Raw genomic sequence first — 13,940 nt, 5'->3', positions numbered from 1 at the left:
TAAACGCTGATGCTGATGATGTGCCTCCCAAACTCAACCAATCAAGTTAGTTGGCTTGGTTATTGGACACATTGGAAACTACGCCTCAGTCACAGTAGCCGATGTGTGAAATCAGGCTGTGAGCCTTTGTTATTTCTTTCCTCGATGTCCCTTCTCTTCTGCTGAGGCCCCGATTCAGTCAAGCTGCAGTATGAAAACAATGGAAAGCGAGACCAAGCGGGTGCATGTCGGCGATGTCTACGCCTCACCGGGTTCCAGGGTGTACGCAGGTATTTTTGAAGGCTATGGTATGCTGCTACGCATTTACGTCCCTCAGTCGCCCTTGCTAATCATGGAAACAAACAGAGCCTACTCCGACTGCGGAGGATTGTAAAAATGCCTTGTTCGTTTTTGAGCCTAGCACAGCTCGCGCCGAGCTCCTTCGCTACAAAGGAAGCCTGACGCCAGGAACATGCGAATGGATCCGGAGTAATGACGACTATAACTCATGGCTACAGTCCGATGACTCGCAACTCCTCTGGATATCTGGAGGCCCTGGCCGAGGAAAGACGATGCTTTCTATTTTCCTTAGCCAGGAAATGGAGTCCCTTGTTCAAAAGCCGTCTCCGCTCGTGCTCTACGTCTTCTGTGGAGACAATGTACATACCTCAGAGATCGACATCGTGCGATCTCTACTGTACCAGATCTTGAAGCATTCCCTAGATTTGGCCAGGCACGTGATACCTCGGATGGGAACTAAAGAGAGGATGCGGCATACGCTGAGCTCACGTGGGGATCTGTGGGAAATCTTTACACATATGATCAGCGATCCAGAACTTGGACCCATAGTCTGTCTAATTGACGGTCTTGACGAATGTGCTCAAGATGCTATTAGCTGGTTGCTCCAAAATCTTCGCCAAATCTTTGGTGACAAAACCCAGTCACGAATACATCCTGGAAGCTCGGTTAAGCTTGCGATAGTCAGCCGGCCCATGGCCGGTCTAAGTGGTTATCGTCGAGTAGACCTCGAAAACATTAGCGAGTCAACTACACAGGACATCATTCAGGTTATCGACGCCCGGATCAAGGAGCAACAACTCTTTTCAGAGCTTGATGAGAGTTTCGAAGAAGACATCAAGAACACTCTGAAGGAAAAGGCTCAGGGAACTTTCTTATGGGTTGGTTTTGCCATACGCGAGCTCCTACTCGCGCGAACCAAAACAGAGATGCAAGAGGTGCTGAGAAGCCTCCCAAAGGACCTCAAATCCCTCTACTCCCGAATCCTACTCCGCATTAAGGATCAGTGGCGAGGAGAAGTTGCCCGGCTTACAAGTTGGGTGATACAAGCGAGACATCCCCTCACAGCGCTCCAGCTGGCAGATGCCCTGAAGATGGAAGTTCAGACTGTCCACGACCTCGTGACTCTGTCTGGATCGCTCTTGACATGGGATGATCAAACAGTATGCCCGCCCGCACTTCCCGGTCCGGTAAGGATTAGACCACCGAAAATCTACTGGAATCCCAACGAGAAAGTCCTCAAAGTCGTCCACGCTTCAGTAAGCGACTTCTTGAAATGTAAAGCTACGAGTGACGCTCTGTTGCCACGACAACTCCGCATGAGTGTCGAGAAGACTGAGTTCGAGATGGCCCAGAGCTGTCTCGCTCAGATAAACAGCGGGTTCTCGGGCTCTGCTCTACCTAGGCCACTCTTTTTTTTGGAATCCAGACGCGAGGTTAGGTATACCTTTCTGACGTATGCCACTTATCACTGGGTCGAGCATGCAAACAGTTGTGGAAAGCGCATCGACGAGCTTTTCGACCCGCGAAACCGCTTCTTCCAGAGCGAAGACGACAAGTTTGTGCGGTTGAAATGGTGGATCGAGTATTATGTGCATCACTGGTTCAAGCGCAAAGAGAACACCAACGTGCCGCTTCTACAAGTGTGCTCATCTCTCGGGCTTCTCTCCTGGGCAACAAGGTTACTTGATGAAACGTCCAAGGACGTCGACTACGAGGGTGCATTTGGTTTCACCGCACTGCATTACGCTTTCACCAATCAGCATCAGTTAGTTGCGAGAGCACTCGTCGACCACGGAGCTGATCTTACGTGGACCCGGAAGCACGTGCTAGAGGACGAATTTACCTACAAGTACGTATCTCCGATCGGAATGGCTCTTCAAATCGACCCTCTCATGGCGCAGCCATACCTGCAGGCAGCGCTTGGGAAGTCTGGTTCCAGCTTTCTGAGGTGGTTCACTTCATCTCGCAACATCGTGCTAGAAAGAGACCTGTTCGAGAACGCCGTGAACCGAGAAGATGACAAGGCGCTCCAAATTCTGCTAGACAACGGGGCGGTTCTGGACAGTAGGACAGCGTATCCTGCACTTTCGAGGGCGGTATCGTCTCATATAGGTCTGCCCGCGATCAAGTGGCTTTTAGACCATGGCGCCGACGCCAACGCTAGCGAAAAGGGGCTTGTCCTGACAGCCATTAACAACTACCCACCTGATGCTTACGAGCGTGTCAAGGCTCTCCTCGAGTACGGCGCCGACCCTAATAGGGGAGACGACAAAGGTTCTTGCCCAGTCCAGGAGGCAGTCAAACAAGTCGGTTCGAAAACAATTAATTTAAACATGATTGACCTGCTCCACCAGCACGGCGCTGAGATGGCCCGTTTCGACGCAGCTCTCGGCACGGCCATCACAATGAAGGATCGCACCGACGTTCTGCAGTTGCTTCTCCAGCTGGGGGGCAACACGAACATGTGCGATAATTCTGGCCAGCCCGCCCTCCATCGGGCTATTCTCAATAGGAATGGCGACGCCATGAGGCTACTTCTTCAACACGGCGCTAATGTGAATGCCCAGGACTCGGGAGGAATGACAGCACTCCATCAGGCTATTGATAAGATGAATGGCGATGCCATGAGGCTTCTTCTTCAACACGGCGCTGATGTAAATGCCCAGGACTCGGGAGGAAAGACAGCACTCCATCACGCTAAGACCCAAGAATTTGCAAAGATACTCCTCGACCGAGGCGCCGACGTCAACGCTAGAGACACTGTCCTCGAGACGCCACTCCTGTATGCGTTACGCACTGGGCATGAGAACCTCGCAGAGCTTCTTCTGAGTCGTGGTGCTCAATTCGACGTCCAAGACGCCGATCACAATGCACCCCTGACTCACGCAGCTAAGGGCAATAATGTTGCCCTCATACACGAGCTTCTACAACGCGGAGCGAACCCGAACGCGAGCAACACCCACGGCATGACCCCGTTGCGGAACCATGTGGCTGCCTACAATCGGCCATACTACTACAATATAGATGCGATTCAGATAGCCATACTCTTGATTAATTGGGGGGCCAATGTGAACACCAAACAAGGGCCGGAAGGTGACACGCCGGCTCGTACTGTGCTGGATGAGCTGCCCTGCGAGAGATTGACTTATGTACAGGCAGAAGTCGCTCGTCTCCTTTTTCAGAACGGAGCTCGGAGCCTTCTATATAACAGGGAGCCCCTGCTTAACGGAATAATCCAAGGACTGAGGTTAAGGCTAAAGCCGCGAAAGTCACTTGCTGCCAGAATAGCCTTTTTTCTAAGATAGGCTCTGCTCCCTTAATAAGTCTTTAGGTAAAAGATTACTTAGCTAATATCAATAAGCTGGAAAATAAAAATAATTTAAGAAGTAATTATAAATTAGGTAAGATATAGTATTTAGTATAATACTATTTATTAATATTATAAATACTATTTTAAGTTAAATAGTAATTATAAGATTAAAATAAAAGACTTTATTGTTTTTAAAGTATATTTAATTATTTAATTAATTAGGTTATATTATTAAATATATATTTAATTAAGCTTTTTAAGAAAGCTTACTTATAACTTTAAAATATTCTTTAAAGGTTAATGTAAATAATTAAGATTTTTAATTCTCTTTATATTAATTTATTCTATTTTTATATTTACTATTTAAAATTCTTTAATTAAACCTTTCCTTATCAAAGGATTTTCCTTAGTCTTACCCTGACTTCCTGTCTGTAAGCCTGTATGCGGCTCGTACCTATTTCTGCTGTTTATTATTCACTGACCTCACTGCTACTAGCAATTTCAGCCTATGGCTCGAGACAATTTTCCAGCCAGCCGTTCGCAACACTGTCTACGCATCCATATTCTTCCTATTACCACTATAGTTTGCATCCCTACTTCTGTCCTGTGATATTCTGCTTGTGATAGATTGAATTGCCTGGCTGTGGAAACGAATCCCTAAGTTGTCAAGCGCCCTCAATAACTGTAGTGCAAGAATCAGACAGGTTTCATACCCTATATCTGTCATTTTGTCTTCTCAGGAAGCTCGCGCGGCCTATGTCTCTGTGCACTCAATAGCGCCAATAAAATTTCCCTAAAGTTTTAATGCATCCCTAACTGACTATATTATATTAATCCACTGGTAAATATGAAGTATTATTTAACTGCAAGTAATTCTCCTAATAAATACACCTTCTAACTACATGTGAACTGCGCCCTCTTGTATACAAACATAAAGGCCAAAAAAGGCAAGTAATAGCGAGGACGTCATGCGTGGGGATTGTGTAATTTTGTCAGTTGGCAAGTCCCCGATAGTTCCGAGGGTGTAAGAGAGTGGCAAAACACAACTATATATCGCGATGATATAAGACCCTACGAGGGGAAATAGTAGTGGGCTTACAGAGAATACCTTTGTTATCAGAACACTTTATCAACAAGGCAACACGTACTTCGCGCAGGCATTGTGATCCTTTTGCGAGGAACTATCATTGCACAATGGCTCATCACGGAATCAGCGCTTCTACTATGACCGTTCCTATTCAGAATGTTCTCCGCCTCACAAGTGACTAAACAGCCTCAGCTCAACAACAGGAACAAACTCCGTGTCAAGCAATCTCCCATGGGGATGAACTGCCTGGTATGGAGCTATTGAACCATTTGTGAGCATGAAGATTAATAATATAACAGGTATTCCTACGTTCCCTACCTTTCAAGATCACCGTCGGCACATTCTTGTCCATATGGCGGCAACCTTTAGGCATTGGGCCCGTCACAACTACACCGAAGGGCAGTCAGGTCATATCTCAGTTCGCGACCCTGAGTACCCGGGACTTATGTGGATGAACCCTCTCAGTCGTCATTTCGGCAGTCTCCGTGCCGGCGACATGGTTTGTCTTGATATAGAGACTGGTCGGGTTGTTGCTGGTAAGAAGAACCCTGCTACAGGCGGTATCACGGTGAATGCAGCAGGATTTTGGATTCACTCGGCCATTCACAAAGCCCGACCCGACGCACACGCAGTTTGCCATGCACACACCGTTGCTGGTCGTGCTTGGTCTGTGTTTGCTAAGCCGCTTGAGATGCTCACCCAAGACGTGTGCAACTTCTACAATGCTCATGCTGTTTACGATGACTACGGTGGTATTGTCTTTGCTGGGGAGGAAGGGCAGCGTATCGCGGCAGCATTAGGGACCGATAAAAAAGCAGCAATCCTGATGAGTCACGGACTTTTGACAGTTGGAAGCACTGTTGATGAGGCGGGATTCTTATTTGGATTACTGGATCGGTCATGCGCTATTCAATTGCATGCAGAGGCAGCATCTGCGAATGGACTCAAGAAGAGGATTATTAGTGATGAGGAGGCTGCACAGAACTTCAAGATGGCAAGCGAAGCTAATGTCCTGTATAGAGAGGGACAGGCGGATATTGAATACGAGATTGAGGCGGTAGGCGGCGAAGAGGAGATGGCAAAAGGTTTCGGGGATCTCAAAATGGATATTTAGCGTCAGGCCAGGCACTTTTACAATCTTGTCTCTCGTTATCTTTCTTATCTTATTATGCTATTAGCTCCCGAACCCAGACTGACTGCCAAGCCCCAAGTAGTTCTTTTCAATCAAAGTACAGATAGTTTCTCCTAGCGAGTTTCGTATACCAAGGATTCCGAATGATCTTCTGCTACTAGTCTGTTAATTTCCCCGCATTACGGGAAACATACCTATATTAGTGCCGATAGGATATTCCATTTTATTTGTTAATTTCTGTACTTTACTAGCAAATGCAAGCAAATGCAAGTCCAAGCCTCTCAATAACTCTAATATTCAACAAAATATCCATATAGATTAAAAACTTATTATTTCAAAATAAGGTTCTCTCAATAACTGAATTTCCCACTAAGAATATACGTGACTGTCAGGGCAATAACCAAACTCTATAATGAGGGTTATATAGAAGAAGCTTCCGAGCTGTACGCACAGTAGCTGTTTCTTCCTCCTGCAATCATCGATCCACCAATATTCCATTTTATGACCTTTGAGCCGGGACTGGAGGGTGACATTCTGGCCTAGGCTAAGCAAACACGGCTTAGCAGCAGCAAGTTCGAAGCGGTGGTGGAGATAAGGCCAGGGGAAACATTCCAAAATAAGACATTCAGGACCCGTTAAGTCTTGCTAAAAACAGGTGTTTTAACAACTCCGCATCCTTGGAATTTACAACCACAGATGCGCAGACTCACGCGATAGAAATATCTTCAGAATATATCGAGTTCTTGCCAATTTATGTTTATCCGTATGTAGATTGTTATAGCGAACTGACCCGCCAGATGCCCAATCCGTCGAAAATGCTCAGGTCCAAAGCTGGCCGTACTCGGACATTTACAGGATGCCGAACGTGCCGACGCAGACATACCAAATGTGATGAGGCAGTCTGTTGCCCAGTACCCTCGCCATGGGCCATGTCTTTCACTGCTAACATAGATTTAGCGCCCAAGCTGTCGTGTCTGCGGACAGTCCGGCCTAAACTGTGACGGCTATGGAGCCCGCTTGCAGTGGGCCAGCGACAATAGTGCCGAGTTAGCAAACGATCACCAAGCATCCGATCTAGACAGGCTTCGTTACCCGCTGTTTTCTGGTAAGCTTGACGTGCTTCATTCGATCTCATTGTACCTAACAACGAAAGATTTCGAACGTCAGTCTATGAGCGACGATTTATCCCAAAGCTTAGGCTCCCAAACAGCTGAGGATGTTTTGGCAGACCTTGACGCTGGCTCTAGAAAGTGTCGTCAGCAAAAGGTCTTCTGTCTATTCAAAGGACCGTTTGGTGCCTTTCGAGTCTTAGAAGGTGGGCAGATACCCGACGCTGCCGGCTACAACGCTTCACCATCGAGCGAAGATATGTATGCATCTCCAGACCATTTAGAAGGTCAAGATCAAGTTGCCCAAAATAGCGATGCTGAGGATGTTGAGAATGACGATTGGATGCAACAACTGGATGACGTGGACTTTGATAATTTTGATGTTCCACTTGATTTCATTCTCGATCAAGATGCACACCAAGAGCCTGGCACTATTCAGTCGCTAGTCTCGTATCCATCCTTGGACCTGTTCGCAAGTATTGCACCAGAGTTCCTGACTACGCCTGGCGTTGAGATGAATCAACTCCCAGAAATAGTCAACCAAGACACGGTAAGTTTGGAGGAACCTTTGAACGAAAGACAAGAGACGAGACGAGACTTGATACTTCGCGAGCCGTGTGGATCTATTTTCGATTCAGCTCTACCAGAGGAAGCCTCATCTTTGCTCCGGCATTATAAGCAGCACGTCGACGCTACCACAGCTACCCTAAAAGCTAAACGACAATCGCCATGGCAGCTCATGTTCTTGCCTTGTGCATTCCAAACCTTTGCCGAGCTATCGCTACTTGGAACATCGTCACACCCTCGAGTGGCTGTCCTTTGTGCTTTGCTAGCTCGAAGTGCCTTCAAACTATATAGGACAGACCCAGATGCAACAAAGTCGCACTACTGGCGCACCGTCGGGTCTAAGAATATGGACAAAGCACGATGCCACTTACAGAGAGTACTAGATCAAGATATGAATTTGGCCCACACAATGGAATATGAGGAATTGTTGATGGCATTTCTGGCCATGTCAATAACTTCTGTAAGCTCCATAATAGAAACAGGATTATTATGAAATAAGTTAACAATTGTAGTTGTATCACGATGGCCGCACCCCCCAGAGTCTTCTCCTCGATGCTGAGAAACTGATCCGCCTCCATAGATCCTTTACTGGAGGGCCCCAAAATGTGAGGATCCTACATCACGTATACACATATCTACGTGTTATAGTAGAAAGCACATCTTGCTGCATATCAGATGAAGCAGGAGATAAAGGAAACGAACCCCGACATATTTCACCTCCACGCACATTCCGTATCAGCGAGGATTCTCTCAATGTTGGACTTGACCCTACGGTTACTAAGACTGCAGAGCTCGGTTACGGGGACATCCATCTCGAGGTACAAGGCCTTTGGGAAAAGACATTACATTCAACTATACACGGAATTCCGGAGTCTTTAATGACGCTGCTTGCACAAACAATATCTCTCGCCAACGAAAAGAAACACTTGGAGACGGGCGGTCTGACTAACTCAAAGGTGCTGCGCGACTTGAAGAGACACACTCAGACATTAGAGAAACGGATCTGGTCTTGGCAGCTTGACTTTGAACTAGCTAATAGCCCCCCTTCCGCCGACCAAACTTCAAACTCTGACCTCGAGCTTATTCATCACCCTCACACCCAACTGATGATCTTGGCGGTTCACCGAGCACTCGTCATCTACTTCTATCGTCGAGTTCACGATGTTAGTGCCATGGTTCTCCAGGATAACGTGCGTGAGACTATAGAGTTTCTAGAACCCTGTATCGAAACATTGGCGGATGATGATGACTTCACACCCAGTCTAGCTTGGGCCGCGTTTGTGTCTGCGTCTGAAGCCATCAAGCCGGAACTACAGCAGAGAGCGCTGAAATGTGTCTCAATCACGGACAGCCAGGGCTTTCATTACGGTCCCAAGTCATCGGCTGACGTTGTTATGTCGATATGGGCTGGGCGACAGCGTACATAAAGGGTTACATGTAATTACCGGGATGGTCTGCGAGCGGTTAATATTTTATTTCCTTCATCATTAAGGAAGGTTCATGAAGAGTCCGCAGAGACTTTGAAAAATGGCCAAGTAGTTTCGGAGTCTATACTTGTTTTTCCGTGATTTAATTTAGTGTCTGTCTTTTGGTAACGTAGTCTGGTTGTCTCAAATTCAATGTGTTACATTACTTCAAATTACGAATCAACGTTGTTTGTATAATTTGGAAGTGGCTTCATCAAGCTAATCATGTATATTAAAGCGACCTACGATAGCAGCTGACCGTATTGAGTGACGTCAGGCCTGCACGTATTAACCTTGATGATGACTTTTAGGTAATAGAATTCCAGACTGGCATGAACTGTCTGGTGGAGTCTGGGGAAATCTGGGGGGAAGCTTTCAGGGATCACTTGCCACTTCGCACCGACGCTATCAACTAGGCCCAAGATAACAGCCGGAGATAAGGTTGATATCCTAGTTGTATTCGTAATTGACCGCAAATGGAAAGTTAACCCCCGCATATGATATTCCTTGAAACCTTAGAAAGCTTAGTCTTGATAAGCACACGACACTCAGCTGTAGTAACTGGTCTTATCAACGTTGACCAAAAGGCCCAGTAGGGTATAAAAGGTCAGGCCAAGGACGAAAATGGATCGAGGTTCCACTTAAGCCGTTTAACAATCCACTTTGACCGATCAGCAATCTATCACACACAACATGTCGACAAATGTGAAGCCCTTTAAGATGGTGAAACTGCTAATGGCGCCGACTCAGGACAGGTTCCCGACGTCAATACTGTCGAGGGTCACGTAATAACACATGACGCCGTCTTTGGAGAGATCACTGAAGACGGTCCCAACTATCGCAATGTAAGTGCTATGTATGCTGTCTAGTCTTTCTCAGTACTCACATCGCTCTTTAGGTCGGATGGCTAGGCACTGCAGCTCTCATGATGAAAACTCAGATTGGCCTCGGCGTTCTCGGCCTGCCGACCGTTTTCCACGTCCTCGGAATTGTTCCAGGTGTTTTACTGCTGTGCATCATAGGGGGTATCACCACCTGGTCTAACTATATAGTCGGTATATTCAAGATCCGGCATCCTGAGATCTATGGTATCGATGATGTTAGCGGTCTCCTCTTTGGCCGACTTGGCCGCGAGGTCTTGGGTATATGCTTCTGTCTCTGTAGGTGCTTCGGCTCTGATAACTGGTGTCCATTGTCTAACATGACTATATAGTCTTCACTTTCGTCTCTGGGTCTGCTCTACTGAGCATATCGATCTCCTTGAACGCTTTATCCAATCATGCAGTGTGTACTGCCGCTTTTGTCGCTATAGCCGCGGTTGTCGGGTTCACATTTTCGAGCATTCAAACCTTAGACCGCATAGGTCCACTTGCTTGAATTGGTGTTTCTTATATTATTGTCGCAGGTATGTGAAAGGAAACAGCATATATCCAGAAAAGGACTTCACTCAAAAGCTCATACAGTACTCGTCGTCACTATTGGGGTTAGCATTCAAGACGGCCCGCCTAGCGTACTCAACGATGTACAGTGGAAGTCTGACTATGAACTATTCGGTCATCCAAGCTTCGTCGAGGCCTTATCAGCTATCTCAACCATCATCTTTTCTTACGCTGGTACTCCCGCTTTCTTTGCCATTGCCGCTGAAATGCGAGACCCCAAGCAGTACACGAAGGCGCTTATTATGTGTCAGAGTGTTATATCTATCGCTTGTATTGTGGTTGGGGTTGTTGTGTATTACTATTGTGGCTCATTCGTTTCGTCGCCGGCCCTGGGATCTGCGGGCCCTACCATCAAGAAAGTCTCTTACGGTATAGGCCTGCCAGGTCTCCTCATCTCAGCCATCCTTCTCCTTCATGTAGGACATCACACACCGACCACACTGAGCCAAGCGACAGTAGCTAACTTAAATTGCCTTAGCTTCCATCAAAATTCGTCTTTGTCCGAATCCTTCGTGGGTCCAAGCATCTAAGCACTAATAGTCTCATCCATTGGGCTACGTGGCTTGGGTCAACCTTCTCCGTCACACTAGTGGCCTACATCATCGCTAGTGCTATTCCTGTCTTTGGCCAACTAGTGTCGCTCATTGGAGCCCTTCTGGGAACCCTCATGTCGTTCCAGCCGATGGGCTGCATGTGGCTTTATGACAACTGTAATAGCGATCGCCGCTATACGCCCAGATGGTACACGGGAGTCGCCTGGAGCGTTTTTGTGGTTATTTCAGGAACCTTTCTTATGGTCGCTGGTACATACAGCACTATTGTAGGTATCGTTAACTCCACTGAGAAGACGAGCGCATGGTCTTGTGCCGATAACTCGAACTCGAGTTAATCGGCTTGTACAACTTGTGTCTTTAGGACGATCGTGTGTGCGTTTTTTGAAATTTCTTTTAACTTCACACAACAAAGACATCATAACCGATACCTACACAGTACTTGTGTATTTGAGAACATAGTTACAAAGATGGATAGTTTAGCTGTTGTTTTAAGAAGTGCAAACTTAACAATCTACTCAATATTTACAATTGGAACACGCTATTAGTGCAGGAAAGCCCGTTTAGCGACCCGCCTCGGCTTATTTAGAATTGTCCAATCCGAACAAGACAGGTTATCACAAGCTGTGACAGTAGCGAATAATACAGGCATTTACCCCATGTAAACCTATTCTAGGGACTACTAATGTAGAAGGGGGGTATCAAGGCTACATTGCAAGACTAGACCCCGGAAAACCCGGCGTTTATTCTTGTTTTAACAAAATAACAGAGGTATAAGTCAACGTGTTTAAGATCCCATTAATTGAGAGTGGCGGGGAAAGTGATTAGAAGGTTAAACCTAAGAAATAAACAAACCGTTACAACAAACGTGATGCAAAGGCCGTAGACTATAGATATGAAAAGAGATACACAATCCTGTGTCGGCGCTCAAAGTAAGGCTCAAAGCTATGTATTGCCACTTGGCAGACTTACGTGGCATATGTGATTGACGTTGTTGTCTATACAAAAGATAATTCTATATTTGGCATGTTTCCCCTAGCCAGATGGCAATGAATCTAATTAGTTCTACCCAATCGAGATATGCTCGCTAAATTAATAGATTTCAAGGTGGACGCCTCGGAAGCCTTCCCCGCCCAGCCTTTTCTCCACGTTATATCACGAGGGATATAGATATCCGGTGACCTGTCAATCTATACCATACATATGAAGCGGGGTAAGGTGGCATTACTTCTAACTTTTTGCCAAAGAGGACGTCTTCGGCTACAAAGTACCAAATCAAGCAGTTTCTTATCTATGGTGTTTCAGTATCTGTTCTTTACTATCCTTCGAAGGGTGTCATCCCTTTACCCTCTCTCTTCCAAAATGGGAAGGCCATGACCGCCGACGCTTATTGGTTCAACTTGGCCTAATGAGATATAAGATATAGATTGTTAGATATGAGATGTCTTGAAGGATTATAAGCAGGCCGCAGTGGCATTGCACTACAGGACGGATACTAATCGTTCTATCAGACTCGCCCATTTTTATTCATGACAGAACGACATAGTCCCATCTATATCAGCGTCTTTTTAATAAATAGAGTTTTATTCTTTCCTATCTAGCCGTCATGGCTAACCGCGGCATTTCCTGGGACCCATCGGTCCACACCATCGAAGACTTGAAACAACATGGTTCCGCCAAACTTCCGAAGATGTATCGAGGTATAACGCATGATCACAGAGTTTGGGACATTGAATCTCACATTTATATGTAGACTACTTTAATGAAGGTGCCATGGACCTCATCACCTTGCGAGATAACGAAGCAGCTTACGATCGCTACAAAATACGTCCCCGCGTTCTAGTCAACGTCGATCACATCGACATGACTGGGGAAATATTTGGCTGCAAGACAGGGTTGCCTTTGGGGTTCAGTCCCACTGCAATGCATCGCCTAGCGCATGAAGACGGTGAATTAGCCACTTCACGAGCGGCAGCCAAATTCGGCCTCTCCATGGGCCTTTCCTCATATGCGACCGAGTCCTTGGAGAACGTCGCCGCGCAGGGGTCGGGAAATCCATATTTTATGCAGTTGAGTATGGTTCGAGAGCGACAGACCACTATTCAGATGCTTCGGCGTGCAGAAGGTATGTGACTGGCTCTTGATATCTTCTTCAAAGATGAGGAACTGACGCCTGATAGCTTCTGGGTATAAAGCCGTTTTCCTCACAGTCGATGCACCACTCTTAGGCCGACGCTTGAACGAATATCGTAACAACTTTTGTCTTCCCGATGGGCTCGGATGGCCAAACCTGTTATCTACTGGCAAAGATGAGCTTAGTGGTAACAGCCAAGATCCCGACATGCCCAAGAAAAATGATTACGACCCTTCCATAGATTGGGACTCTGCAATTCCCTGGTTACGACAACATACGAAACTGGAAATTTGGATCAAAGGTATATACACGGCCGATGATGTAGCATTAGCTATAAAACACGGCTTAGATGGTGTACTCGTGTCGAACCATGGAGGAAGACAATTGGACGGCGTTCCAGCCACTCTCGACGCCTTGCGTGAGTGCGCTGTTGCTGCGGGCGGTAAGATCCCTGTCGCTGTCGATGGAGGTATTCGCCGCGGTACATACATCTTCAAAGCTCTTGCTCTTGGAGCTTCACACGTTTTTGTTGGTAGAATGCCCATTTGGGGTCTTGCCGTAAGTCAAGCTTGCTATTCAAGTAGACAATGTTTTAACCCCCAGAATCGCAGTATAACGGTCAAGAAGGAGTGGAGCTTGGCATCAAGATCCTTGTGTTTGAGTTCAAGCTTACCATGGCACTAGCAGGGTATGTATCTGAACAACACTGCTTCATCATTGCATACTAATAACGGAACTGCAGATGCAGCTCGATAAAGGATATTACCCGAGCACACATCTCGTTCCTTACCTCTGATGGGACCATGGCCAAACTGTAGGTTTCAGAATTTTAAATCAACTGTCGGATTATAGCCGATGGCAAACCT

General features: G+C 46.5%; 4 protein-coding genes across 4 annotated transcripts; all 4 read left to right on the top strand.

The window, feature by feature from the left end:
* Positions 1-199: 199 nt before the first annotated feature.
* Positions 200-3,584, top strand: FSST1_009966 (uncharacterized protein; the record flags this gene model as incomplete). Its single annotated transcript, XM_083226988.1, has 2 exons — positions 200-287; positions 346-3,584. The coding sequence occupies 2 exons, from the start codon at positions 200-202 to the stop codon at positions 3,582-3,584; spliced, it is 3,327 nt and encodes a 1,108-aa protein (XP_083085927.1).
* Positions 3,585-4,783: 1,199 nt separating this feature from the next.
* Positions 4,784-5,790, top strand: FSST1_009965 (class 2 aldolase adducin domain-containing protein; the record flags this gene model as incomplete). Its single annotated transcript, XM_083226987.1, has 3 exons — positions 4,784-4,850; positions 4,899-4,925; positions 4,976-5,790. The coding sequence occupies 3 exons, from the start codon at positions 4,784-4,786 to the stop codon at positions 5,788-5,790; spliced, it is 909 nt and encodes a 302-aa protein (XP_083085926.1).
* Positions 5,791-6,623: 833 nt separating this feature from the next.
* On the top strand, positions 6,624-11,278 carry FSST1_009964 (transcription factor domain-containing protein; the record flags this gene model as incomplete). The annotated part of the gene is made up of 9 exons (XM_083226986.1): positions 6,624-6,707; positions 6,766-6,913; positions 6,962-7,944; positions 7,997-8,903; positions 9,701-9,795; positions 9,849-10,110; positions 10,164-10,313; positions 10,414-10,805; positions 10,868-11,278. 9 exons carry the CDS (start codon positions 6,624-6,626, stop codon positions 11,276-11,278), a joined length of 3,432 nt encoding a protein of 1,143 aa, XP_083085925.1.
* Positions 11,279-12,546: 1,268 nt separating this feature from the next.
* Positions 12,547-13,892, top strand: FSST1_009963 (alpha-hydroxy acid oxidase; the record flags this gene model as incomplete). Its single annotated transcript, XM_083226985.1, has 5 exons — positions 12,547-12,640; positions 12,694-13,065; positions 13,121-13,632; positions 13,686-13,762; positions 13,817-13,892. 5 exons carry the CDS (start codon positions 12,547-12,549, stop codon positions 13,890-13,892), a joined length of 1,131 nt encoding a protein of 376 aa, XP_083085924.1.
* Positions 13,893-13,940: the final 48 nt, after the last annotated feature.

The sequence above is a fragment of the Fusarium sambucinum genome, chromosome II (assembly GCF_050947815.1).
Source record: "Fusarium sambucinum isolate potato_lamoka chromosome II, whole genome shotgun sequence".
NCBI classification, from domain to species: domain Eukaryota; kingdom Fungi; phylum Ascomycota; class Sordariomycetes; order Hypocreales; family Nectriaceae; genus Fusarium; species Fusarium sambucinum.
This window is presented reverse-complemented; position numbering and strand designations above follow the sequence as displayed.